This window comes from Malaclemys terrapin, chromosome 23 (genome assembly GCF_027887155.1).
Source record: "Malaclemys terrapin pileata isolate rMalTer1 chromosome 23, rMalTer1.hap1, whole genome shotgun sequence".
Taxonomy (NCBI): domain Eukaryota; kingdom Metazoa; phylum Chordata; order Testudines; family Emydidae; genus Malaclemys; species Malaclemys terrapin.
The window spans coordinates 14,772,200-14,796,366 of NC_071527.1; the positions used below are offsets into that span (position 1 = coordinate 14,772,200).

The 24,167-nt window shown below is 59.8% G+C and overlaps 1 protein-coding gene across 1 annotated transcript; it reads left to right on the forward strand.

Annotated features, from left to right (window-relative positions):
* The first annotated feature begins 208 nt into the window (after window positions 1–208).
* Window positions 209–23,031, forward strand: LOC128828469 (adhesion G protein-coupled receptor E5-like). Its single transcript, XM_054013167.1, has 20 exons — window positions 209–398; window positions 965–1,126; window positions 1,848–2,003; window positions 7,268–7,423; window positions 8,244–8,399; window positions 10,336–10,470; window positions 14,786–14,917; window positions 15,741–15,790; window positions 16,189–16,290; window positions 16,683–16,857; window positions 17,126–17,242; window positions 17,468–17,700; window positions 17,970–18,134; window positions 19,024–19,215; window positions 19,710–19,930; window positions 20,329–20,395; window positions 20,710–20,801; window positions 21,236–21,404; window positions 21,996–22,085; window positions 22,459–23,031. Exons 1-20 carry the CDS (start codon window positions 209–211, stop codon window positions 22,492–22,494), a joined length of 2,796 nt encoding a protein of 931 aa, XP_053869142.1. The 3' UTR covers window positions 22,495–23,031.
* Window positions 23,032–24,167: the final 1,136 nt, after the last annotated feature.

Sequence of the window (24,167 nt, forward strand, 5' to 3'; positions counted from 1 at the left end):
GAGGGGCAGATCCCCTTTGTAGCCAAGGGCCGTGTTACTGACCAGCCCAAATCAAACCCCTGATGGCTCAGACGTTAGAAGTGGCATTTGTAGGTGTCCCTCCCTTTAAAATCGGGCTGAACTGAAACCTGGGACCCACGTGCCCAGCTGGGGGGTATCTGGGATCCAGACTCTGCGCCCCGAGCCCAGCTCTGCTGCGAATCCCAAGATGGGATTTGGGCAAATTCCAATTGACCCACTGGGGTCCCTCAGGGCTGCTCACACCCTCCTCCGTCTGCTCCCATCCCAAGCCCTGCAGCCGGCTAAGCTGCGCTGGGATCCTTCCCCTCACGCTGGCCAGAGGCACGGGTCCCAGCGGAGCCCCAGACACCAGGCAGCTAAAGGATCCAGGAGCCTCCGTAGGCAGGTCACAGTCTGGGTCATGGGAGGCAGCTCAGGATCCAAACTAGCCTCGCGCCCGACTCCGCTCTCAGTCAATCCAGAGCAGAGCCGGGCAGGAACTTCCCAAGGAACCATTTTTTGCCAGAAAATGCCGATTCAGTTCAGAGGAATGTTTGGTTTTACTCAGGATAAAATGGCGGGGGAGGGGGGATGAAATAATTTTCAAAATGAACAATTCCCGTTTTCCGGTTCAAAGCGAGGTTTGGGTTTGAAATTGACGCTAACGAGAGTAACGACGACAGCAACAAAAAGGAGAAAAATTGGGTGAGAGCGAAAACGTTTCACTTGAAGTGACGCCCGGCTCCGGCGGCTCTGCCTGTCTGTGCCGGGGGCTCCCCGGGGAGCCAAGGCCCCTGTGCAGCCGAGGACAGCTTGTTGCCAGGCGGTGGATGGCGCCAGAGCTGTTTGCCAGGCGCCCAGGGATGATAATCACCAAATGGGCCGTGTGAAAGGAGTCGATCCCACTGTGTGTGTGTTGGGGGGGGGTGGGGGAAGCCGCTCTGTACTGGCTGACCCTGCCCAGCTGTTCCCGCCCCTGCAGGTACCACTGAGGACTGCAACAACCATCTGCTGTGCCCAGCAAACGCCAAGTGTGTGAACAACACCCACTGCACCTGCCTGGATGGATATGGGCCAAGAGAGAATCACCCCGTCTTCTTCACCGACACAACAGAGATCTGTGACGGTAACGGGGGTCCCACGCTGTCCTGGGGGGGCTGGGACAGAGCAGGGCATTAAGGGCCGGAGCAGCCAACTCCACTGACTGCAGGGCCTGTTGGGGGGGCTCAGCCCGGCTGGGGAATGAGGGGGGCAGCAGCACGGGTGAGCGCCGCCCTCCTGGGGATCGAACCGGGGCCTCCAGAGTGAGCAGCAGGAGCGGCTGCAGCAGGAGCCAGGAGTGTTGGGCTCTGTGGATTGGGCACAGGGTGGGGGGGCCCATCACACTGACCCGTCTGAATCCCAGCCTGGGTACTAATCAGCCCCTGGGTGTCCAGGGGCACAGGGGCCCCACGGGAGCAGAATGAGGCAGCCCTGACTATACTTCCCCCTCCACAGCCATGCAAGGATCCAAGGAGGGAGGGGGCAGAGGAGAGGCAGCTTGTCGCACACCCCACAACACACACGGAGCCTGGAGCCCCTGGGGGACGTCTCCCCCCCTCCCCTCACATGGGGGATCTGGTGTTTGAGGGGCTGAACCCCCCGTACCTGGGACAGGAGGCTCGTGGGACTGTTTCCGACATTCCAGCAGCAGAAATGGGTAACTGAGGATCAGGGCCGTAATCACTAACTGCTCAGGGCCCCGGTCGCCTGGGTCCTGTCACCCAGCTCAGTGCGGGGGGCTGGGGGGTGATACAGGGAACCTCTCCCTGCCAGGACTGTACAGAGCGTCCCCTCTTGCATTACAGATATTAACGAGTGTCTGGGGCCGAGCCCGCCAGACTGCGGACCCAACGCAAACTGCGCCAACGTGGCTGGGAGTTACTACTGTGCTTGTATCCATGGCTACGAGCCCAGCTCTGGGAAAGCCAAGTTCATCTACGCGAGTGAGAACACCTGCCAGGGTGAGCTCTCCCCTGGCCCCACCTGCTGAGACCCCCCCTCGCACACACAAATGCTCGTTCCAGGCCTGGCGCTGCACCGGGGCTGCTGCGGCTTTGGCACTGGCCCGAGGGCGTCAGCGAGGCTGTGATGAGACGTGACCCTCGCCTGCTCCCGCAGAGCATGGGGCCGGGCTCACCCCTGTGCCCGGCGCTTGGACAGGGAATAAACCCTCGGGGTTAGAAACAGACCACGGAGCAAACTCCTTGTGCTGCAGTGATGTGCAGGGGAGATGGGAGGGGACCCTCACTGGCCCCACACGCAGCATCTGAGCTGCTAGTGCCCCGCTGAGCCTGGATGGGGCCCCGGGAACGGCTCTGGGAATTGGACTAAAGCGTTCTTGACTTCGCCCCCATCCCCTATTATTGAGTTTCCGCTGAGGGCAGGCAGCCATGCTCTGCTCTGGCCTCCAGGGGGTGCAGCTCCTAATTCAAGGGACCTTCCCACTCCCACAAGCTCCCTGCGTGGGCAGCGCTGTGAGGGGGCATGTGCTGTGACTGGCATTGCCAGCCCAGCCCCAGGCTTCCCTGAGGCACCCCCAGTCCGGGGGCGGGGACATGGGGTTGGCGTTCGTCGGCTCCGTGTGCTGTCCCGGCTCTGTGCGGGTCGCCGGCCCGGCAGACCTCCATCGAAGTGCCCAGACAGCCCACAGAGTCGGATCAGTGGCGAACGCGCTCGGCCAGGTTTATCGCCAATGCAGCCCAGTGCCAGCGCCCAGAGATGCCACAGGGACACGGCCACACGTCTTCCTCTGACAATGGACCCCGACAGTTACAGACAGAGACAAACCATCCGGGATAAACAACCTACGTCCCAGCTTGTGTGTTTCACAACATGCTTGTTACCCCCCTTGTGCCTTTCTCCTGATACTTCAGACTAAACTTCCCTTATTCACCCCCTGGCTTTGTACTTTACTCCTGATGCTTCAGACAAAACATTCCCCACCCGTCAAACCATCTTATCATGCGCTAGGCAGGGGAATCTCGCGCTGGGATGTGGTTACACAGTCACTGGGTTTTGGCAATGCCGGCAATACCGGGGCCGAGTTCGTGCACCGGACGGGGAACTTGCAGGCAACCCTCTGCTTTGTGACAGGGTGTGACTGGTGCCTGAGGGTCCCCACTGAGATTGCTCCATCCGGGCAAACTGCAGAGTGGGGCCAACAATCCCCCAAACTGCTGGTTATTTCTGATACTTAGATTCACCAAGCCAGCAACAAAGCAGCTTTTGGTACCGTGCTGCTCACCCAGAAGCCAGAAACACAGCGCCCGGCTCCTTTTCTAGTGTGGCTTTAAAGGCAGAATTTGGGTCATTTTGCCTGCAAGTTGCTTAACCCTTTCTGGCTCAGTGTCCCACAGGGCCGGACTTTTACTCAGAGCATCACTTCTGATGACTTTGGTTCGGGCCTTGTACCAGGCCCCTGGTCCAGGCTCTCTCTGTTGCAGCTCCGCAGGGCAGGGAGTTAGCCCAGGGCACAGACTGAGAGGTCTCTCTGGGCTCGCAGTGCAATGGATTTGAAGACCCCTTTGCGCTGGTGAAGCTGGCGCATGTACCAATGCCAGTCCCCTGGCAGGGGATACCCACATGCGGGTGTCTCCACCGGGGGACGCTGGAAGCTTCCAGCTGCTAAATCGCTTTGTGCTGGTCCCTGTCTGTGCTCCCTGAGCCCCCTGAGTCAGCAAAGCACATGCTTGGCTCCAGCCCTGCCCAGCTACGCACTTAACTCGGCTCCAGTGGGTCTCAAGTGCATGGCTGAGCTCGTGACGACAATCCCAGGCACTAAAAAAAATCAGATTAGTTTAGAAAATCACGAGCTTTAGAAAGACCAATGAGCCAGGGGCAGAGTGTGGAGTGAATTGAATTGAAAAGGGGCAAATTCAAAGCAGACACAAGGAAATACTCCTCCACCCGGGGCAGCAGTAGCCTCTGGAACTCACTGCTACCGCGGAATGGAGGCTGTGAATGTGTCGAGTTTTAAAGAGGGTCCGGCTGTTTCTATGGGGAGCGACAATGCCTTGAGCTGTGCTAGTTAATGGACAATAATTCTGTGAGGGAGGGAAAAGCTCCCACTTCAGGGCTTAAGCCAGGGGTCTCAAACTCCTGGCCCGCGGGTCATCTGCAGCCTGCAAGCCTCCCCAGTGTGGCCCGTGGGGCTCCAGCAGTTTTGGGGCCTGGTCTCTCCCTTGGCCCCACCTGCCGCCCCCGGGCTCCCCCCTCAGGGGCCCCAGTAGCCTCCGCGCACTGCCCCCCCCCAAGTGCCCCTGCGGCCAATGGGACGCTGCGGGGGCGGTGCCTGGGGCCAGAAGTGCACGGATGCCCCCCAGCCCGCCCTGCCTTGGAGCCCCAGGTAAGCGCTGCACTCCTGACCCCCTCCCAGAGCCTGCACCTCCACCCCACATACCTCCACCCGCCCCCAAACTCCCTCTCAGAGCCTGCACCCCCTCCCCACATCCCCCCAGCCCTAAAACTCCCTCCCTGAGCCAGCACCCCCTCCCCACACACACCCCAGCCCCCAAACTACATTCCAGAGCCTCCACCTCCTTCCCCTCCCCACACCCCCAGCCCCCAAACTCCCTCCCAGAGCCTGCACCTCATCCCCACACACCCCCAGCCCCCAAATGCCCTCCCTGAGCCTGCACCCCCTCCCCACACACCCCCAAGCCTCAAACTCCATCCTAGAGCCTGCACCCCAGATCCCCTCCCCCACCCAAACTCCCTCCCAGAGCCCAACCTCTCACCCCTTCTGCACCCAAACTCCCTCCCAGAGCCTGCACCCCAATCCCCTATCCCAGACCTCCTCCCCAACCCAAACTCCATCCCAGAGCCTTAGGCAGGTGGGGGGCAGAGTTTTTTGGGGGGCAGAGTTTTTTGGGGGTGGGTTCTGAGCGGCACGAGAGACATTGGCCCGCTGGGAGGATCTGAGGACTGGCGTTGACCCTAAGATAAATTGAGTTTGAGACCCCTGGCTTAAACCGACCTCCAACTATTAGAGACCAGGAAACTGACCAAATGCCTCACAAAGCTTACTTAGAAATCAAGCAAGCATACAGCCCATATTCTTACCCTCAAGTAGAAAATGATACATGTGTACAAATAGGATGAATAGCTATAGTAGACCAGAACCTTTACAGAGATCTGTTACATGGCACAGGCAGCACAAACCATATTCCAGTTATGTCATAGTCCCATAAAGCATTATGAGGTAGAGCATCACACCCTCCTCCTGAACTTACTGCCAGAGACTTGGACACTATCCACGGCAGAGGCAGTACATCTAAAATTCCTGTTTTCTGGATAGGGCATCTGCTACCCAGTTCTCCTTCCCTTTAATATGCATAATCTCCATGTCAAATTCCTGTAGGACCAGGCTCCAGCGTAGCAGCTTGGAGTTTGTGCCCTTAGTCCGGTGAAGCCAGACCAAAGGTGAATGGTCAGTTAGAATTCTGAACCTTCTATTAAAGAGGTAAGGACCTTCGTTGTTTGATGGCCCACACAATGGCATAGCACTCCTTCTCTGTGACAGGGTAATTCTGTTCACTGTGACGGGTTGGATCACAGAAACCCCCTTGGGAGTTGCCACCTGATGTGCCAAGATTACTTCTAGCTCTGCTATCCCTGCCAGCTCAGGACTCCAGCATCCTGTCTTGCTGAGCCAGACACTCCTGTCTGCTCCAACACAGACCCAGGGTCTGAATTACTTGCCCCAAAGCTGCAGGTTTACCTGAAAGCAGCTCACAGAAGTGTTCCTGTCTTTAACACTCAGATGCCCAACTCCCAATGGGGTCTAAACCCAAATAAATCCGTTTTACCCTGCATAAAGCTTATACAAGGTAAACTCATAAATTGTTCGCCCTCTATAACACTGATAGAGAGAGATGCACAGTTGTTTGCTTCCCCAGATATTAATACATACTCTGAGTTAATTGATAAGTAAAAAGTGATTTTATTAAATACAGACAGTAGGATTTAAGTGGTTCCAAGTAGTAACAGACAGAACAAAGTAAGTCACCAAGCAAAATAAAATAAAATGCGCAAATCTATGTCTAATCAAACTGAATACAGATAATCTCACCCTCAGAGATGCTTCAGTAAGTTTTTTCCTCAGGCTGGACACCTTCCAGGCCTGGGCACAATTCTTTCCCCTGGTACAGCTCTTGTTCCAGCTCAGGTGGTAGCTAGGGGACTCTTCATGATGGCTCTCCCCTCTTTGTTCTGTCCCACCTCTTTATATATCTTTTGAATAAGGCGGGAATCCTTTGTCTCTCTCTGGGTTTCCAACCCCCCGTCACTGAAAAAGCACCAGGTTAAAGATGGATTCCAGTTCATGTGACATGATCACATGTCACTCTAAGACCCCAAGCCTTCATTCCTCCCAGCCTGACTCACAGGAAGGCTGCCTGCAAACAGAGCCCCAGGCAATTGTCCTGGTTGATGGGAGCCATTAAGATTCCAAACCACCATTAATGGCCCACACTTTGAATAATTACAATAGGCCCTCAGAGTTATATTTCATATATCTAGTCCCAGATACAAGAATGATACATTTATACAAATTGGATGATCACACTCAGTAGATTATAAGCTTTGTAATGATACCTTACAAGAGACCTTTTGCATGAAGCATAATCTAGTTACATTATATTCACTCACTACCGTATTTTTATAAAACCATATAGAGTGCAACGTCACTCAGGGGTCGGAAGGTCCCCTTCCCTCTGTTATGTTCACGGCACACACACAGTTAGACACAAAGCGTCACATCCTCTCGCTGGCAGGCTGCAGCTCAACACAGGGTTATTTCTTAGACTCCAGAACCCCAGCACACGAGGACCCCGAACAGAGAGAGACAAAGCAGGCTGCTCCTGAATGCAGACGGGCACAACTAACCCCACTTTGCTCTATACTGGCCCTTTGGCAGATACATGGCCGAAAACCCAGATCACATGCTTGTCACCCGAGCCCACAAGGAGGTCCAGGAAAGCCCCTGGCAGATGTAAAGTGAGAGCTTGTGATGCTAACACAGTTTTCAATACACCATATTCTCGAGTGGCCGTTCCGCTGCCAGAGCAGCCTAGTGTGGCCTGAGTGTAGCTGAGACTCAGGCCTGTGATTGTTAAGCTCCCAGGGGCCCGGTCACCTGGGTCCCGTCACCCAGCTCAGCACAGGTGGGTGACACAGGAACGTCTCCCTGCCAGGACTGTACAGAACATCCCCTCTTGTGCTACAGATATTGACGAGTGTCAGGGCCCGAGCCCGGCAGACTGCGGACCCCACGCGAACTGCACCAATGTGCCTGGGAGTTACCACTGCACCTGCATCGATGGCTACGAGCCCAGCTCTGGGAAAGCCAACTTCACCCACGCGAGTGAGAACACCTGCCAGGGTGAGCTCTCCCCTGGTTCCACCTGCTGAGATCCCCCCTCCCAAACATAAATGCTTGTTCCAGGCCTGGTGCTGCACCGGGGCTGCTGCCGGCTTTGGCAGTGGCGTGAGGCCGTCAGCCAGGCTGTGATGAGATGTGATGCTCGCCTGCTCCTGCAGAGCATGGGGCCGGGCTCACCCCTGTGCCCGGCGCTTGGATGGGGAATAAACCCTCAGGGTTAGAAACAGACCAATGGAGCAAATTCCGGGCTGGGGAGAGGGGAGGGGACCCTCGGTGGCCACAGCACACAGCATCCAGGCTGCTAGTGTCCCCCTGAGTTGGGAAGGGGCCTCGTGTCTGGGCCATGGAAATAGCACAGTGCGCTCTGCCCCCTTTGGGCCCTGGGGAGGAGAGAATAGCCACAGCACAGTGTGTCCCAGCCACATCCCCGATCCTCCCCCATGGGCCCTGGGGGGCAGGGAATAGCCACAGCACAGTGTGTCCCAGCCACATCCCCGATCCTCCCCCATGGGCCCTGGGGGGCAGGGAATAGCTGCAGTGCTGGGCACCGCGGCCTCAGCCTCTACATCAGGGGCTAGGAGCAGGGTGGGGGCAGGACCCCGACAGCAGCTCCCTTTTGCCGGGTGGGGGATTCTCGAGTGGCCGTTCCGCTGCCAGAGCAGCCTAGTGCCGCCTGAGTGTAGCTGGGAATCAGGCCTGTGATTGTTAAACTGCCAGGGGCCCGGTCGCCTGGGTCCCGTCACCCAGCTCAGTGCGCGGGGGAGGGGGGAATGATACGGGGAACATCTCCCTGTACAGAGCGTCCCCTCTTGTGCTGCAGATATTGACGAGTGTCAGGGCCCGAGCCCAGCAGACTGCGGACCCCACGCAAACTGCACCAACGTGGCTGGGAGTTACTACTGCACCTGCATCGATGGCTACGAGCCCAGCTCTGGGAAAGCCAACTTCATGCACGCGAGTGAGAACACCTGCCAGGGTGAGCTCTCCCCTGGCCCCCACTTGCTGAGACCCCCCCTCGCACACAGAAATGCTCATTCCAGGTCTGGCGCTGCACCAGAGGCTTAGTGCCCCTGAGCCTGGGAAGGGGCCTCGTGGATGGTCCACATACAGCACAGTGCACTCTGCCCCCTATGGGCCCTGGGGAGCAGGGAATAGCCCCAGCCCAAGGCACCCCGGCCATGCCCCCAATCTGCCCCCTCCCTCAGGGCTGGAAGCAGAGCCCACACTGACAGGAGCCCCCTGGATGGGAGGGTGTTTCCCATGGGGGCCATTATGCCCCCTTAAGCAGCCAGGGCGGCCTGACCGGAGAAGGGGCCGGGGCGTTCCAGGCCCTTGTTTGCGATGTTCAGCCGGTAGTTAGAGCTTGTATCAAGTCCTAGCCGGCCGTTCCCATGGAAACCGCCCTTTACACCCCCGTTTGGGGGGCACAGAGCACCGGGCCCGTCAAACTGGGAGAACTCAGGAGCCCATTGGTTCAAACGCTTCCCCTGGCAGAGAGCCCGCCCATAGCTACCCGCTATAAACATCCCAATCGCACCAGGACGGGGTGGATAAGGACGCAGGAAGCTCCGTTCCCATCCCACGTGGACTCTTGGAAGCCTTTGGGTGCGGAACCCGATTGTACGTCGTTTCCAGAATAAAGCAGGTTCTGGAAATGTGGAGCCGCCTTGGTGCTGTCAGGAGAACCCGCGAGTGTCGCAGGGTCGAGGGGCGGAGGAGGCAGCACTTGGCAGGATGCAGCCGGTCGGTTCTTACAGGGTCAGTTGGCCCCGGGAGCAGCTCAGCCTCGGAAGAGGCAAAACCGTGGCCCCGGCCAGGCTGAGACACAAGTCACGCTGGCACTTGCACAGCTCAGACGGGATCAGAGCTGGGGCCCATCTAGCCTGGTATCCCGGCTCCAACGGGCCAGAGCCAGATGCTGCAGAGGACGGTGGAAGAGCCCTGCAGTGGCAGCCGGGGGATAATCTGCCCTCACTTCCTGGTCTCTAATACTCAGCTGGGCTGAAGCCCCACAGCAGGAGGTTTTCTCTCTTCCCAAACGTTTGTGCCCTTTAACTATGATCACTCCGGCTGTTCTCATCATCCATAGGAATGTCCAGTCGCTCCTTGAATCTTGCTAAATTCTTGGCCTCAGGGATTCCTGTGTTGGGGAGTTCCACAGGCTAATCGCACATTGTGTGAAACAACATTCCTTGGCTCAGTTTCGAATTTCCCCTCTTCTCACTTCCCTGACTGGCCCTTGCTCTTGTGTTATGAGGTGGGGAGAACAGAAGCTCCCCATCTCCCTTCTCTGTCCCCGTCAGTCATTTATAGACTCTTAACATGTCCCCTCCCACGTTCACTCTAAGGTGACAGTCCCAGTCTTTTCAGTCTCTCTCTGTAGAGGGTTTTTCCAGGCCCCTGATCATTCTCATTGCCTGTCTCTGAACCCCTCTGGTTCTGCACTGTCCTGTGTGCAAGGGGGTGCCCTGGGCAGCTCATGGGTTGCAGAGGAGGTCACCCCATTGACTGATATCCAGGCATTAGACTAGCCCTCATGTTATTCTCTAGCCCCTTCCTCCAAAGCAGCTCCCCATTTGTCCCTTCCGGGGCAGACGGCTCATTCAGGCATTGCCGTCTGCACTGATATTGCGGCACTGGGCATCGCCAGATCCGCTTGGTAGCTTTAGCAAGCAGCCGGCGCGTGTCTGGCAGGGCTGCTTTTCCCTTCCCAGCTGGAGCGGCTCATTCCGGACAATAGCCAACTCGCTCCCAGTCGCTGACCCAGTCACTGAACTCCTGGCTCTAACCAGCCCCGTTCCCCAGAGCACGGTGCATGTCGGACGCCTGGATTATCCCCCAGCAGCGTCACCCCAGTGCCCAAGGTACAGCTCCTAGATCAGCCTGACCTAGCGCTTTCTCTCTCCTTGCAGACATTGACGAGTGCCAGCGAAACACCACAATCTGTGAGCCCCACGGGAACTGCATCAACATGCCAGGGAGTTACATGTGTAAATGCAGTTGGGGATTTGGGAAGAGTCATAAGGATACATCTAAGATCTGCACAGGTACAACGGGAGCTGGAAAGAGTCATGACAAAGGCATGATGTTTCTGGCTTGTCTGCAGTGTTGCTAACGTGTGGCGTTGCCTTAAAGCCCCACCTCCCGGAGTCACGTGATTCCACTTTTGGCTAAAATCAAAATTAGGGCTTGGCCCACGTGGCAGAGGAAAAACTGCTAAACGTTACACTGGGGTGACAGACAGCTCCCACACCAGAGTCAAACAAAACAAAGCCAAAATGGATTTAAAAAAAAAATCTCGTGATTTTTAAACCAATTTCATGACTTTTTTTCAGCCTGGCTCACGGTTTGGGGCTTTAATTGATTGGTTGGCGTTGGCGATGCTATTAATGCACGGCCACTGATCTTACCCAGGATCTCTGAAACTAACCTGCATGCATGGATGGGGAAACTAACCAGGTTGCCCTGAGGTCTCACTCTTTCTCTGCGCCACACCCGGGCAGTGTCTGTTCTGACTCCCAGCCTGTCTTACGAATTGGAAACTGAGCCCGGGGACTGAAGGTCGCCCTGTCTCTTGACATGCTGCTTAATTCCACTGAGGCAGGAGCGTAGGGCGTTGGGGATGTCATTAGAAGCTGCAACATCCCCCCCAAACCTGCAGCTGCAATCAGAGCCCAAGATGCTCTTTCGTAGCAGAGCTTTGAGGTGGGGGCAGGTCAGGTCTTTGCAAAGCAAACTGGGCTGAGATGGAGCCGAGGACTCTGTGTTGGATCAACCTTTAATACAGCTTGGGCACAACAAGCCCATTAGTTTCTGGAACCCCATTAACCGAACCCTCAGCAGCTGCTAAGGCAGGGGAAGGAGCTGGCATCACAAAGGAACCAGCTTGGATCATTAGTAGGAATCAAACCCAGGACCTGTCTGCTGAAAGCGCACAGCTCCGCTGCTGGAACTAAGGGAGTAACTCCATTAGCTAGTCATTGTAGCAGGCTGTTCGTATTCATAGATTGTAGGACTGGAAGGGACCTCGAGAGGTCATCGAGTCCAGTCCCCTTCTTCTTCGAGTGATTGCTCCTGTGTATTCCATAGTAGGTGTGCGTGCTCGCCACGTGCACCGGTGCTGGAAGTTTTTCCCTTAGCAGTACCCGTAGTGGGGGAGCACCGCTGCGACCCCTAGAGTGGCACCGCTATAGCGCACTATAAGGAGAGCTGCGCTCTTCCCCCACCCTCAGTTCCTTCTTGCCGCCAGTTAAGGTGGTCGGAACTTGTGCTCCAGCGTCGCTGCAGCCCTCTCTTCTCTAGCGGTACCGTTCGTCGGATCGTTTTCTCAATATTAGCTTGGACCCAGGGCATGCCCCGCGCTTCAGGCTTCAGGTCGTGCGACTCCTGTCACCACTGTATGCCCAGGAGCGACCGCCACGCTGATCTGAACGCCAGGGGGAGTCAGCAACAGCTCTGCATGCTGATCCAAGCCTGCTCGTTCACCGGCCGACCCTTCGACTGTTTGGGTGGATAAATGTCTGTGATTTTATTGGCAAACTGTTGGCTCCGAAAACTTGACACTGATGTCGTACAATTGGTGGCCTGAGTCCCATGGTCCTTCTCTGCTTCCTGATTGGACGGCTGAAATGTTGGGTTAATAAGCAGGTGAATGCTGAATTTCAGCACTTCTTCTTGGCTGGGATTTCCGGGAGAATCGGTCATGGCCATTTCTGCAGCAGCTGAACCACTTCCCCCAACCCGCGGGAATGACGGACGATGCGCCCGTCCCCCATGCGTCGCCACCAACTCAGTGCTGCTGTATGTGAAATGGTCACAAAGCGGGGCCAGAGCCCCAGTGGTGTCAATTGGTGCAGCACCACTGACTTCAAGGGGTTTTCGTCCCAGCTCTGCTTCTCCAGCTCTCATTGCCCCAGACAGGACTGCAGGCTCCTCAGGGGCTGGCCGGAACGAGTGCGTCTCTGCACGTACAGGTCGGGTCTCTAGGTAGAAAACCCCACTCCCTGCACGGGGTGAGTGACCTCGCTGCACCATGGAGCCCCGACATCCCCCGTGTATCCCCCCTTGCCCGGCAGCTGGCGCTACCCGCATTGGCAGCCTGGCAGGTGCACGGCCCTCCAGCATTTGGCTAGATCACAGCAGGGCTCTCTGTGCCCGGGCAGGGCGGGGCCCGTCTGTCAGATCAGACTCTCCACAGCAGTGAAAGGCCCCAGGAGGCAGCGAGGGCAGTGAAGTCCCCTCTGTTTGGGGCCAGATTAGTGAACCGTTGGGTGGTGACTCCGGCTGGGGCTATGCTGGGGGTCAGGCTGGGCGGGTCTCTTCCAGCTTCGGCTTCCACAGTCCGGATCGGCAGCCAGCGTCAAGCTGGCGTCATCCGTCCGAGGGCTCGGTGGATTCGCCCCGCGGGGCCCTGGGCCTGGGGGTCACAGCAGGGTCCGGGAATGGACGTTGTCGGGCTGCTGCTCACTGCGCAGTGTTAGGAATAGGGGGATCCCCTGGATCCAGCTGCCTTCAAAAAACCCGTTTACCAGCCGTGCAGGGTCTGGCTGCATGTCTGGGGTCTGCAGGCTTCTCCCATAGACCCCCATGAGCACCACCAGAGAGCAAAGAAACTAGTTAAAAGGGACACCATCCAATTCCCCTGCACTCTCCTGGGCACAGCCCACCCACCTTCTCCTAGTGCTCCATGAGAGGGTCGGGGCTGGGTGTATCCTGAATGGGGAGGGAACCCATCGGGCTGGGGTCTGTAATGCTGAGCATGGCGCCCTCTTCTGGCAACTAGCTCCAGTTCGGCGCCCCCTTGCTTCTCTTCTATTCATTAATGATCGGGAGGATGGCGTGGATTGCACTCTCAGCAAGTTTGCGGATGCCACTAAACTGGGAGGAGTGGTAGATACGCTGGAGGTTAGGGATAGGATATAGAAGGACCTAGATAAATTAGAGGATTGGGCCAAAAGAAATCTGATGAGGTTCAACAAGGACAAGTGCAGAGTCCTGGACTTAGGACGGAAGAATCCAATGCACTGTTATAGACTAGGGACCAAATGGCTGTGTTCTGCAGAAAAGGACCTAGGGGTCACAGTGGACGAGAAGCTGGATATGAGTCAACAGTGTGCCCTTGTTGCCAAGAAGGCTAACGGCATTTTGGGCTGTATAAGTAGGGGCATTGCCAGCAGATCGAGGAACGTGATCGTTCCCCTCTATTCGACATTGGTGAGTCCTCATCTGGAGTACTGTGCCCAGTTTTGGGCCCCACACTACAAGAAGGATGTGGAAAAATTGGAATGAGTCCAGCAGAGGGCAACAAAAATTATTAGGGGGCTGGAGCACATGACTTAGGAGGAGAGGCTGAGGGAACTGGGATCGTTTAGTCTGCAGAAGAGAAGAATGAGGGGGGATTTGATAGCTGCTTTCAACTACCTGAAAGCGGGTTCCAAAGAGGATGGATCTAGACTGTTCTCAGTGGTAGCAGATGACAGAACAAGGAGTAATGGTCTCAAGTTGCAGTGGGGGAGGTTTAAGTTGGATATTAGGAAAAACTTTTTCACTGGGAGGGTGGTGAAGCACTGGAATGGGTTACCTAGGGAGGTTATCTAGGGAATCTCCATCCTTAGAGGTTTTTAAGGCCCGGCTTGACAAAGCCCTGGCTGGGATGATTTAGTTGGGAATTGGTCCTGCTTTGAGCAGGGGGTTGGACTAGAACCTCCTGAGGTCCCTTCCAACCCTGATATTCTATGATTCTATGATTGCAGCTCCCGGCATCGCGGCTGCCCCATGTCTCGGCCGTCCGGCCAGGTCACGCTGTGATTCCCATTCTGGGGGAGCCTTTCAAATTCAGACCCCTCTCTCCTATGCCTGCTAGCGAAACCCTTCCTCTGGGGCTCCTAGCCCCCCTTCTGGGTTTCCTAGCCCCCTTGCCTTAGGCCCCCACCACTGGGCCCAGCCCTCGGGCTGTATAGAAGCCCCACCTGTCCCCTCCCAGGCGAGCTTCCTTCTAGCTAGCGCCCTGCACGCAGCCTAAGTCACTTCCCCTTTGCAGCTTAACTAGCTGATCGCCCCCCCGCCTTAACCCTGCTCTGTCAGGGCTGGTGCAGGGAGGGGATCGCAGGGTCCTGGTCTGGAAAAGGTTGGGCCCCCCGATCTGGTGGGTGGGGGAGGGGTTGCTCCGCAGGGATTGGGGCACTGCACGTAGCAGGGAAGAAAGGAGAATAGAATAGGGGTGTAGATGGAGCAGATAGACTGACCAACAGACCACACCCCCTGCAATCGATGGGGGGTACCTCCATGGTCATTCGCCTCCCGTGCGCCCCCAGCCGTGCTGTGTGTGACACCCCCCGCCCTCCCCCCGCTTTCCCCTCTCAGACATCGACGAGTGCAAGAAGACCCCAGATATCTGCAGCCCCAACGCCACGTGTGTCAACACCCACGGAAGCTACTGGTGTGAGTGCCGGGCCGGATACGTCCCCTCCAACAGAAACACGACCCTGTGCCAAGGTGGGTCCTGCTTCTGGGGGCATGGAGGAGGCACCTGGGGAGCTGAGCAGGGCCTGGGGTTACACAGGCAGAGGTCTTGCCCGAGGGGGCAGCGAGCTGGGAACTGGTCTGGGACGGTGCGCCAGCCCCCCTGCCCCCCATGGACGGGGTCCCTCTGGGTCTCAGCCCTGGCCCGGAGCGGCTCAGCCTCCAGGCCCTCACCTCCCCCCAGCCCAGCCTGTCCGTCCACTGGGGTGTTTCCGGTTGTCTCAGAGCCACAACCACCAGCGTGCCCAGGTCTGGCTCTGGGAGCGGAGCAGGGGTCACTCCAGGGATGCCAGGGGCCGGGCATCTCTCCCCCCTGCAGCAGTGCCTGCATTCCTGCTGCACGGCTGGATTCTCTGCCCTGGGACGATGGCAGCAGGGTGCACAGTCTGTACCTAGAGGCCACTGTGGGGCCAGCCGGGGCTCCCTGCTGGATTCACTCCCCCACCAACACACACCAGAATCACGCACAGCTGGGGGGAGAGGGTTGAGGGGAGATACGGCTGGGATGACTCCACAGCCCCCGCCCCACCCCACTGCGGCTCAGTTCCCCTAGGACGGGGAGGGGGAGGAATCCTTTCACAGAGACCAGCTTGTGGGCAGAGGATGCGGAGAAGGGGCTGGGCACATGTGTGGGGCTGAGTGTGTGTGTGGGGGGGTGGGGAGTGTCACTGCTCCGCTGCTGGAGGGAGGGAGTCCTGCTCTGTGTGCCTGTCTCTGGTGCATGCACCTACCCAGCCAGACCCCACATTTCCCCCCCGCCGCCCATCTCTCACTCCTCCTCCCTTTCCATCCCCAGAGCTCACCTGCCCCCAGCTGCTGGATGATGACAACTCTGCTGAAGCCAAGGTGAGTGGGGCACAGACCCCGGGGGTGGGACAGACCCCGATTCCCCTTTAGTGCCACGTTGCTTTTCACTGATCTCGCCCCACGAGGATTCTGGGGCCAAACTCACCCCTGGGCAAAGAGCCAGTGGCCAGTCCCTGGAGCCCTAGGCCTTTGCCCCGGGGTGATTCTCACCCTCCAGGATCGGCAGCACCAGGCTGCTGCAACTCGCTTCAGCTTGCAACCGCCGTCCCCCCCCATCCCTGGCAAACGCCGTGCACCCCCTAAGGGCCAGACAGGGCATTGCCCGCGCTCCCTCTGGCGCCTGGCTTCTGAGCCGAGGGAGCCTCTCTGGATTGGGGGAGGTGGGCTGCGATTCTGTGATCTCTTTTCCTGAGCCAGGCCTGGGCCTTGTTTTGCAGAACCTCCAGGGCAGCTTCCCGGCACAGGTGGGACGTCTCTGCAAGAATGTGCTGGAGGAGCTGAAGCAGATGAACTCTCAGAACGCCAAAGAGAAGCTGCAGGTGCCAAGCTAAAATTCGGGGCCTTGCTGGGTTTGTTCCCATTAGGGGGAGGAATCGCTGCTCCTACTCGGATCTAGTCTCAGGGCGATCTATAGGGATGCAGCGCCTGGAACAGGAGATAAATAAACAGCAGCACTGCCCAGAAATTCCCATGCCTGCCTCTCCAGGGGGCTCTGTGCCCAACAAGCTGCTCTCCTAGGTTCCTAGGCTAGACGGGACCATTGTGATCATCTAGTCTGACCTCCCAGGCAGCGATGTCAATTACAGGAGAACTTGTCTTTCCTTTGAGGGGGATTGTGGGAAGGCAGTGGAGGACTAGCAATCTGGGAAGGGGGGGCACGGCAGGGGCTCAGGCACTGTGACACCAACACCCCCCACGTTTGCTTGGCCAGGGCTTCTTGGACATTCTGGAGAAGCAGATAAATCTGGTCGGGCAGCAGAGCGAGAGTGTGGAGCAGAGACACCGGATCGCGACGGAGCTGATGGCCATAGTGGAGAAGCAGTTAAGAACGCTGGCCCTGACCCTGCGTGACAGCACGATCAGTATCGCATCCACCAACGGCACAGGTCAGCACTTGGCCACGTGGCCCCAGTTGGGCTTTCATCACCCGCAGCCTACGCTCCCGCCCCACTCCCCATAGCGCCCTCTGCTGGGAGATGGGCGCTCCCCCCTACAGCCAGTGCTCCCGCCCCACTCCCCACAGCGCCCCCTGCTGGGAGAGGCTGGGACTGGAGTAGCTGGGAGCTCCCCCCACAGCCAGGAAAGCACCTTGCCTAGCTACCGGCTTCCTCTCCATGTCTCTGTTGTGAGTCCTGGCTGGCATTGTGGTTGCAGAGCTGGGGCTGGCGGTCAGGCAGGCTGGGAACCAGAGCCAGGAGACCGTGACGCTGCAGCAGAGCAAGACACAGATGGAATTAAACTGGGCCGGAGTCCCAGGGCAGAAAAATGAAGGTATGTGATCATCGCCTGTGCTGGGGTCTGTATAGCAATGGGCACGGCCAGGGCATTGGGAGTAGCAGCAGAGCACCCCCTAGCGCCAGGCTGGGGTGTGTAGGGGGATGGGGCATGGCCAGGGCATTGGGGGCAGCACCCCCAGCAGCAAAGCGCCCCCTGGCACCAGTCTGCCCCAGGGCCCCTCCTGCCCCCCATTTCATCCATCTCCTCTGTCTCTCGCAGGCTTCACGCTGGCCGGGCTGCTGACATACCAGGGGATGAGCCCCATCCTGGAAGGTGCTGGGTGGGTGGAGGGGCCCGAGTGGAACGAGATCAGCCAGACCAGGAAGCGGGCGCAGGATCCCGGGCGGCCCAGCTACCGTGTGCTGTCTCCAGTGGTGTCGGCCTTCATCAGTGACCCGAACCCCCAGGCACGCGGCCTCTCCGTCAGCATCCGCTTCAGCCACCCGGTGCCGGTGAGCCCCTGGGCCGGGCATGGGGGGAGGAGAGCCTGGGGCGCTTGGGGGAGAGCTGGGCCCATCTCTAGTAACACCCCCCACCCTGGGCAGCAGGTGAATCCGCCTCCCACACAGGAACAAACTGATGCTCTGTGCCCCCAGCCCAGTCCCTTGTACCCCCCCGACCTGCCCTCTCATGGCCTGGGGAGTCCTGCCCCCGGTGCGGCCCCAACCAGCCCCCCATCTGCCTCCTGACCCCCATGCACCAAGCGTCTCTCTGTCCCCAGGAGTCCAAGACTGACCTGCGCCTCCTCTGCGCCTACTGGAAGCCTGACAGCAGGCGCTGGGCCACCGATGGCTGCACCCTGCAGAACTTGACCACCACCATCACCCGCTGCCAGTGCAACCACCTGACCAGCTTCGCCGTGCTCATGGCCTTCTACGAGCTGGAGGTAGGCGCGGCCCTCGCTGGGACCTCGGGGCTGGTCTGGTTCTGTTCTTCCCCTCAATCCCCCCCAGGAGTCACTCCAGATTCCCCCCGCAGTAAACCCATTCCCCACCGGCAGGCGGGGCCCTGCATCTGATATGGGGCACAAGCAGCCCCACCCCCAGGGCACAGGGAGACTCCCCAGGTAGCCACAACTGACGTGCCTGCCCAGGAAGCTGGGGGGCAGGAGGCTCACCCCATTGCAGGGAGCCCTCCCCATCCCCATCGCATGGAGGCAGGGAGGGGTTAAATGCCTCACTCAAGGAGACTCAGGGAGGTTGACATCAGAGCTGGGAATTGAACCCAGGAGTCCTGACCCCCAGCCCCCTTGCTCTGACCCCCAGACCCTGCTCCCCTCCCAGAGCTCGTAGAACCCAGGAGTCCTGAGCTGCAGCACCTTAGCCACAAGCGCGTCCGTCTGGTCTAAAAGCAGCTCCCTCCTGGGCAGGGGCTTCCTCCCGCCAGGCGGGGGCGCTCTGCTCTCTGCTCCGGGGAACAGCCCCGGCTCCTCCTACTTTCTGGCGCCCCCGTCCTGCAGGGATCGGTGCCAGGGATTCCCCCTTGGGTGGTGGTGACCCTAGAGCCCCCTCGGCTTCCCATGGCCCTGGGGCTGTGGGTCAGCCCCTCGGGGGGGAGGGGAAGGCTGGGCAGCATCGAATCCATCTGGGCGGCTGGACCCAGCCAGTCAGTGGTTCCCGCAGGCTGCCCGGTGTCGCCACTAGGGGGCTCTCCCAGCCGTTTCGCAGAGCGAGGCCAACAGGCTAGTCTGGCTATACCCTAAAGCCCGGCCTGGCTGCTGCCTTGGGGGGGGGGACCCTGACTAACCCCCTCACCCCACCCCACCCCCGGCACAGGACTGGACCCTGGACCTCATCACCAAGGTGGGGCTGGTGATCTCGCTGCTGTGCCTGCTGCTGTCCATCATCACCTTCCTCTTCTGCCGCGCCCTCAAGGGCCCCCGCACCACCATCCACCTGCACCTCTGCCTGGCGCTCTTCATCGCCTACACCGTCTTCCTCACCGGCACCTCCAGCACCGGCAACAGGGTACCTGGCTCTCCCCTCCAGCCTCGGGCCCAGTTCCCCGCAGCGACCCCTGCTGGGAGCTCCCCCAGCCAGCCTCGGGCCCCGCTCCCCACAGCGACCCACCAGCCAGCCTCGGCCCCCCTTCTTGGAGCTCCCCACAGCGCCCCCTGCTAGGAGCTTCCCCCCCACGCCAGCCTCAGGCTCAGCTCCCCTCAGCCAGCCTTGGGCCCAGCTCCCTGCAGTGCCCCCTACTAGGAGCTCCCCCACCCCTGCCAGCCTCAAGCCCCATTCCCCACAGTGCCCCCTGCTGGCACACGCTGGGGCAGGAGAAGCCAGGAGCCACCAATCTTGCCTTGCTCCCCACAGTGCTCCCAGTATCTGGGCCTGAAGTAGCCGGGAGCTCCCCCCACAGCCAGTGCTCCTGCCCTGCTCCCCACTGCGCCCCCTGCTGCCAGGGGCTGGGGCTGGAGGAGCCGGGAGCCCGGCCCTGACGTCCCACGTCCCGTTGGCTGCAGGTGGTGTGCGGCGTGGTGGCCGGGCTCCTGCACTATTTCTTCCTGGCCGCCTTCTGCTGGATGTGCCTGGAGGGCGCCGAGCTCTACCTGCTGGTGGTTCAGGTCTTCACCCCCCACGGCCTCAGGCGCCGCTACATGTTCCTGCTGGGCTACGGCGTGCCGGCCCTCATCGTGGGCGTCTCGGCCGCCACCTACAGCGAGGGCTACGGCACGGCGCGCCAGTGAGTCACCGGCCCGGGGGGGGCAGGCCCAGTGCTCTCGGCCAGGGGCTCGAGGGGAACATGGCACCATGCCCAGGCAGCACATGGGGACAGGAGCGGCTCAGCTGGGCATGCTGCTGCCATCTGGGCCTACCGGGGGAGGGGAGGGGTGGGCCCCCATGGGGCGGGTGAGGCCAGTGTGAGGGAGGGGGGCACCCTCCTGCCGCTTGGGCCAGGGGCAGCTTCTGCTCAGGGCCCAGCCCGGGACATTTGTACAACACAAGGAAGCTACCGGGGGGGAGGGGCGGGGTCTGGCAAGTCTCCATCCCCCACTCTGCCAGTAGGGGGAGCAGACCCCACCCTGCAGTGCCCCCTGCTGGCAGGTGAGTGACTGACCCGTGTCTGTCCCTCCCCCACAGCTGCTGGCTCTCGCTGGAGAAGCAATTCATTTGGAGCTTCCTGGCGCCCGTCTGCATCATCATCGCGGTAAATCCCCTCCCCCAGCCCAGCCCCATGCCAGCGCCTGGCCCCCTGGCCGGCCCCTGAGGGCCTGGCTGTCAGCTGCTCTCGCTTCTTTCCCCTGCCACCCAGCCCCAGCGCCAGGGCAGCTGGGCCCCGCACTTGTCATCCCCCGTCCCCCCCAGCCCCCAGGGGCAGAGCTGGGTCACTATGGGGGGTGGGGCGCACCTGGCCCAGGCCAGGGGCTGCCCCATGGGCTTCACAGCTGGCAGATCCCATAGCCCCCACCCCCGGGACACAGTTGCCCCCCTCCCAACCCGCCTCTCCCCTGCCCCCGGCAGGTCAATGCCGTGATCTTCGTGGTCACCGTCTGGAAGCTGTCGCTGAAATTCGCTGACATCAACCCCGACATGAGCCAGCTGAAGAAGCTCAGGTAGCGGGCGCGGCCCCCGGGGCAGCAGAGACCCTGGCACTGCCCTGCTGCCCCCCGTCGGGGGAGGGGACCTGGGGGGGGCATATGATAACGTGATGTCATCCCCCCCCCATGTGCGGGGGGAGGGAGCCACATATGAGTGACATTTTCCCCCACCCCCTACTGGCTGGGGGGCAGAGCCTGGGGAGGTGGGGCTGTGTGCAGGAGATGTCAGTCACATGCAGGGGGGTGGGGTTCAGGTTGCAGGGGCGGGGCCCTGGGAGAGAAGGGGAGGTGGGCTGTGACTGAGGGGTGGGACCCCAGGGGGACAGAAGCTGTGGGGCGGGGCCCCAAGGGGGAATGGGAGGGGAACTGAGGCTGAGGGGCGGGGCCCCAAGGGGAGGTGGGCTGCGGTGGAGGGGCGGGGCCATGTGACTGGTTCCCCTCCCCCGCAGGGTGCTCACCATCACGGCCATCGCCCAGCTCTGCGTCCTGGGCACCACCTGGATCTTCGGCCTGTTCCAGTTCAACCAGCGCAGCCTGGTCGTCTCCTACATCTTCACCATCCTCAACAGCCTGCAGGGGCTCTTCATCTTCCTGCTGCACTGTCTGCTCAAGAAACAGGCCAGTCTCCCCCGAGCCGGAACTCAACCCCCCTTGGGGCACCCCCACAGCCAGCGCTCATCCCCTGCCCCACAGCACCTCACCCCCGGGCTCCTTCCACAGCCAGCGCTCATCCCCCGCCCCACAGCACCCCCACAGCCCATGTTCAACCCCCGCCCCACAGCATCCCCCACAGCCAGCACTCAACCGCCCCCAGCGCTCCCCCCAGCCAGCGCTCAACCTCTGCCCCCCAGCACCCTTCCGGGCACCCCCACAGACAGTGCTCAACCACCCCCCCAGCACCACCACAGCCGGCACTCATCCCCTGCCCCACAGCACCCCACCCCCAGGCTCCTTCCACAGCCAGCGCTCAACCCCTGCCCCACAGCCCCCCAACTGGGGGCTCCCCCACCAGACAGCGCTCCTGCCCCATAGCGCCTCCCACTGGGAGCTCCCCCCAGTGCCCTCTGCTTGGAGGAGCTGGGGCTGGCGTAGCTGAGAGCTCCCCCCTGCCCGGCCAGTTCTGGGCCCTTGTCTCCCTACAGCTGAGGCCCCACCCCCGCGAGCTCCCCTGCACCGTGGGGTGACCAACCCTTTCCTCTCTCCTGCCAGGTGAGGGACGAGTACCGCAGGTGGCTGAGCTGCGGCAGCCTCAAGAGACCGGCCAAGTACTCAGAGTTCTCCACCTCAACCGCCACGCGGGTAAGGGGGGCCGGGTGGGGCTCCACAACAGCGCAGGAGTCTTCTGCCCTGCAGCCCTTCCCCATCCCCCGTCCCCCACTGCCCTCCTGCCCATGTTTTGGAGGGTGGGCAGGGTTTAGAAGAGAAATGAGGCAGAGCTGGGCAGAAAAGGAATTAGAAACCAGAGAGAGGGGCTGGGAGCCCTGGGGTCGGTCCCCAGCTCTGGGAGGGGATGGGGGATCTAGGAGCCAGGACCCCTGGGGTCTGTCCCCAGCTCTGGGAGGGGCTGAGAGCCAGGACCCCATTTGTCATTTTGACTCACCATGAGGCAGCCTGGGGGGAGGGGACAGTGGGGGGGGTCGAGTCCTGCTCTAACCCCCCCCCCCTTTCCCAGCAGGGGCTCCAGCCGTCACAGGAGTCAGGGTTGTAGCACTCTTGCACTCAGCCCATTTCCGGACACCGCAGCTTTGCACATGAGAAAACCCGGCCCCCTGCCCCCGGCCTGGCCCTGCCCGTGAGCAGAGACCCACCACGCACCCGGACTCGCCGCATGCAGATGCTTCAACGGTTGCCCAGCGGAACCTGCCAGGCAGCGGGGGGCACCGTTACGCTGCCCAGCTGCCCCCACCCGCTGGGCACTCACCAGCCCCAGGCCTGCGCGCGGCCAGCATCGCCAGCAATAGCAACGCCAACAGGGCAGCCACTCAGCTCCGACGCGACGTCCTCTGGCCACAGGGGGCGCCTTTCCCTTTGGTATGACCGGGTCCCCGGCCCCGCCTGCGGTACGACGCTGGGCCGGGCTGAGCGCGGGTAGTGGAGATGAATCCAGCCAGCAGTGATGAACCCCCCCCAGCCCAGAGGACTCTGCCCCTCCCCCCAGGCACTGCAGCACCAGCCACCGCCCTTGGCTTCGATGACGGTACGACACGGCCGGAGCTGAAGGAGGCAAGCGGACCCAGCCTGCGGCGGCCCCAGCCTGCGGCGGCCCCCAGGGCTCGGCTGTCTGTCTCACTGGGGACACTTTTTTTTTTTAAATGATCTTTTTAAAGTTATTAAAATATTAAGTTTTGTGACAAAAACAGCTGCTTCGAGGAGCCACGTGTGTGGTGGCTGGAGAGAACCCAGGAGTCCTGACTCCCAGCCCCCGCTGCTCTAACCCTCTAGATCAGGGGTCGGCAACCTTTCAGAAGTGGTGTGCCAAGTCTTCATTTATTCACTGTAATTTAAGTTTTCGAGTGCCAGTAATACATTTTAACGTTTTTAAAAGGTCTCTTTCTATAAGTCTATAATATATAACTAAACTATTGTTGTATGTAAAGTAAATGAGGTTTTTAAAAAGTTTAAGAAGCTTCATTTAAAATTAAATTAAAATGCAGAGCCCCCCGGAACGGTGGCCAGGACCTGGGCAGTGCAAGTGCCACTGAAAATCAGCTCGTGTGCCGCCTTCGGCACACGTGCCATAGGTTGCCTACCCCTGCTCTAGATGACATGTTCTAAGGGCAGCTGGGCCCACGGTGATCCTCTGAGTCCAACCAGCTGCAGAACAGGCCCCCGCCCTCCCTGGATTCACTCCTGCTGCATTGAGAGCAGAATGTCCCGGCTCCACTGGGAAAGGGCCAGTGCTGAGAATCCACCACGCCCCCGGGGAAGCTGTCCCGGGTTCATTTACCCTCCCTGCCGATTTCCAGTGTGACGGTCTCGCTTCCAGCCCTTTGGCTGTGAGACTGAAGAGCCCATGATCACAGTTCCTATAGACTGACCCAGTCACCCCTTCCCTGTCTCTGCTAATCCAACTGAGCTCCTGGAGTCTGTCACTACAGGGCAGGTTTGCGAATCTTCACGGGCCTTCTGGCCTCTCTTCAATTGATCAGCCTCTGTCTGGAAGTGGGGACACCAGAGCTGGACACTAGTTAAGCGGCACTCAGACCAGTACCAGATACAGAGTAAAGTAACCTCCCTCCTCCTACCTGAGCGTCCCCTCTTCACGCATCCTTTAGCTACAGCATTGCAGTGGGAGCTTATCGTCAGCTGATTGTCCACCACAACCCCAAATCTTTTTCCAGCATCACCGCTTCCTAGGATAGCGTCCCCCCGTCCTGCGAG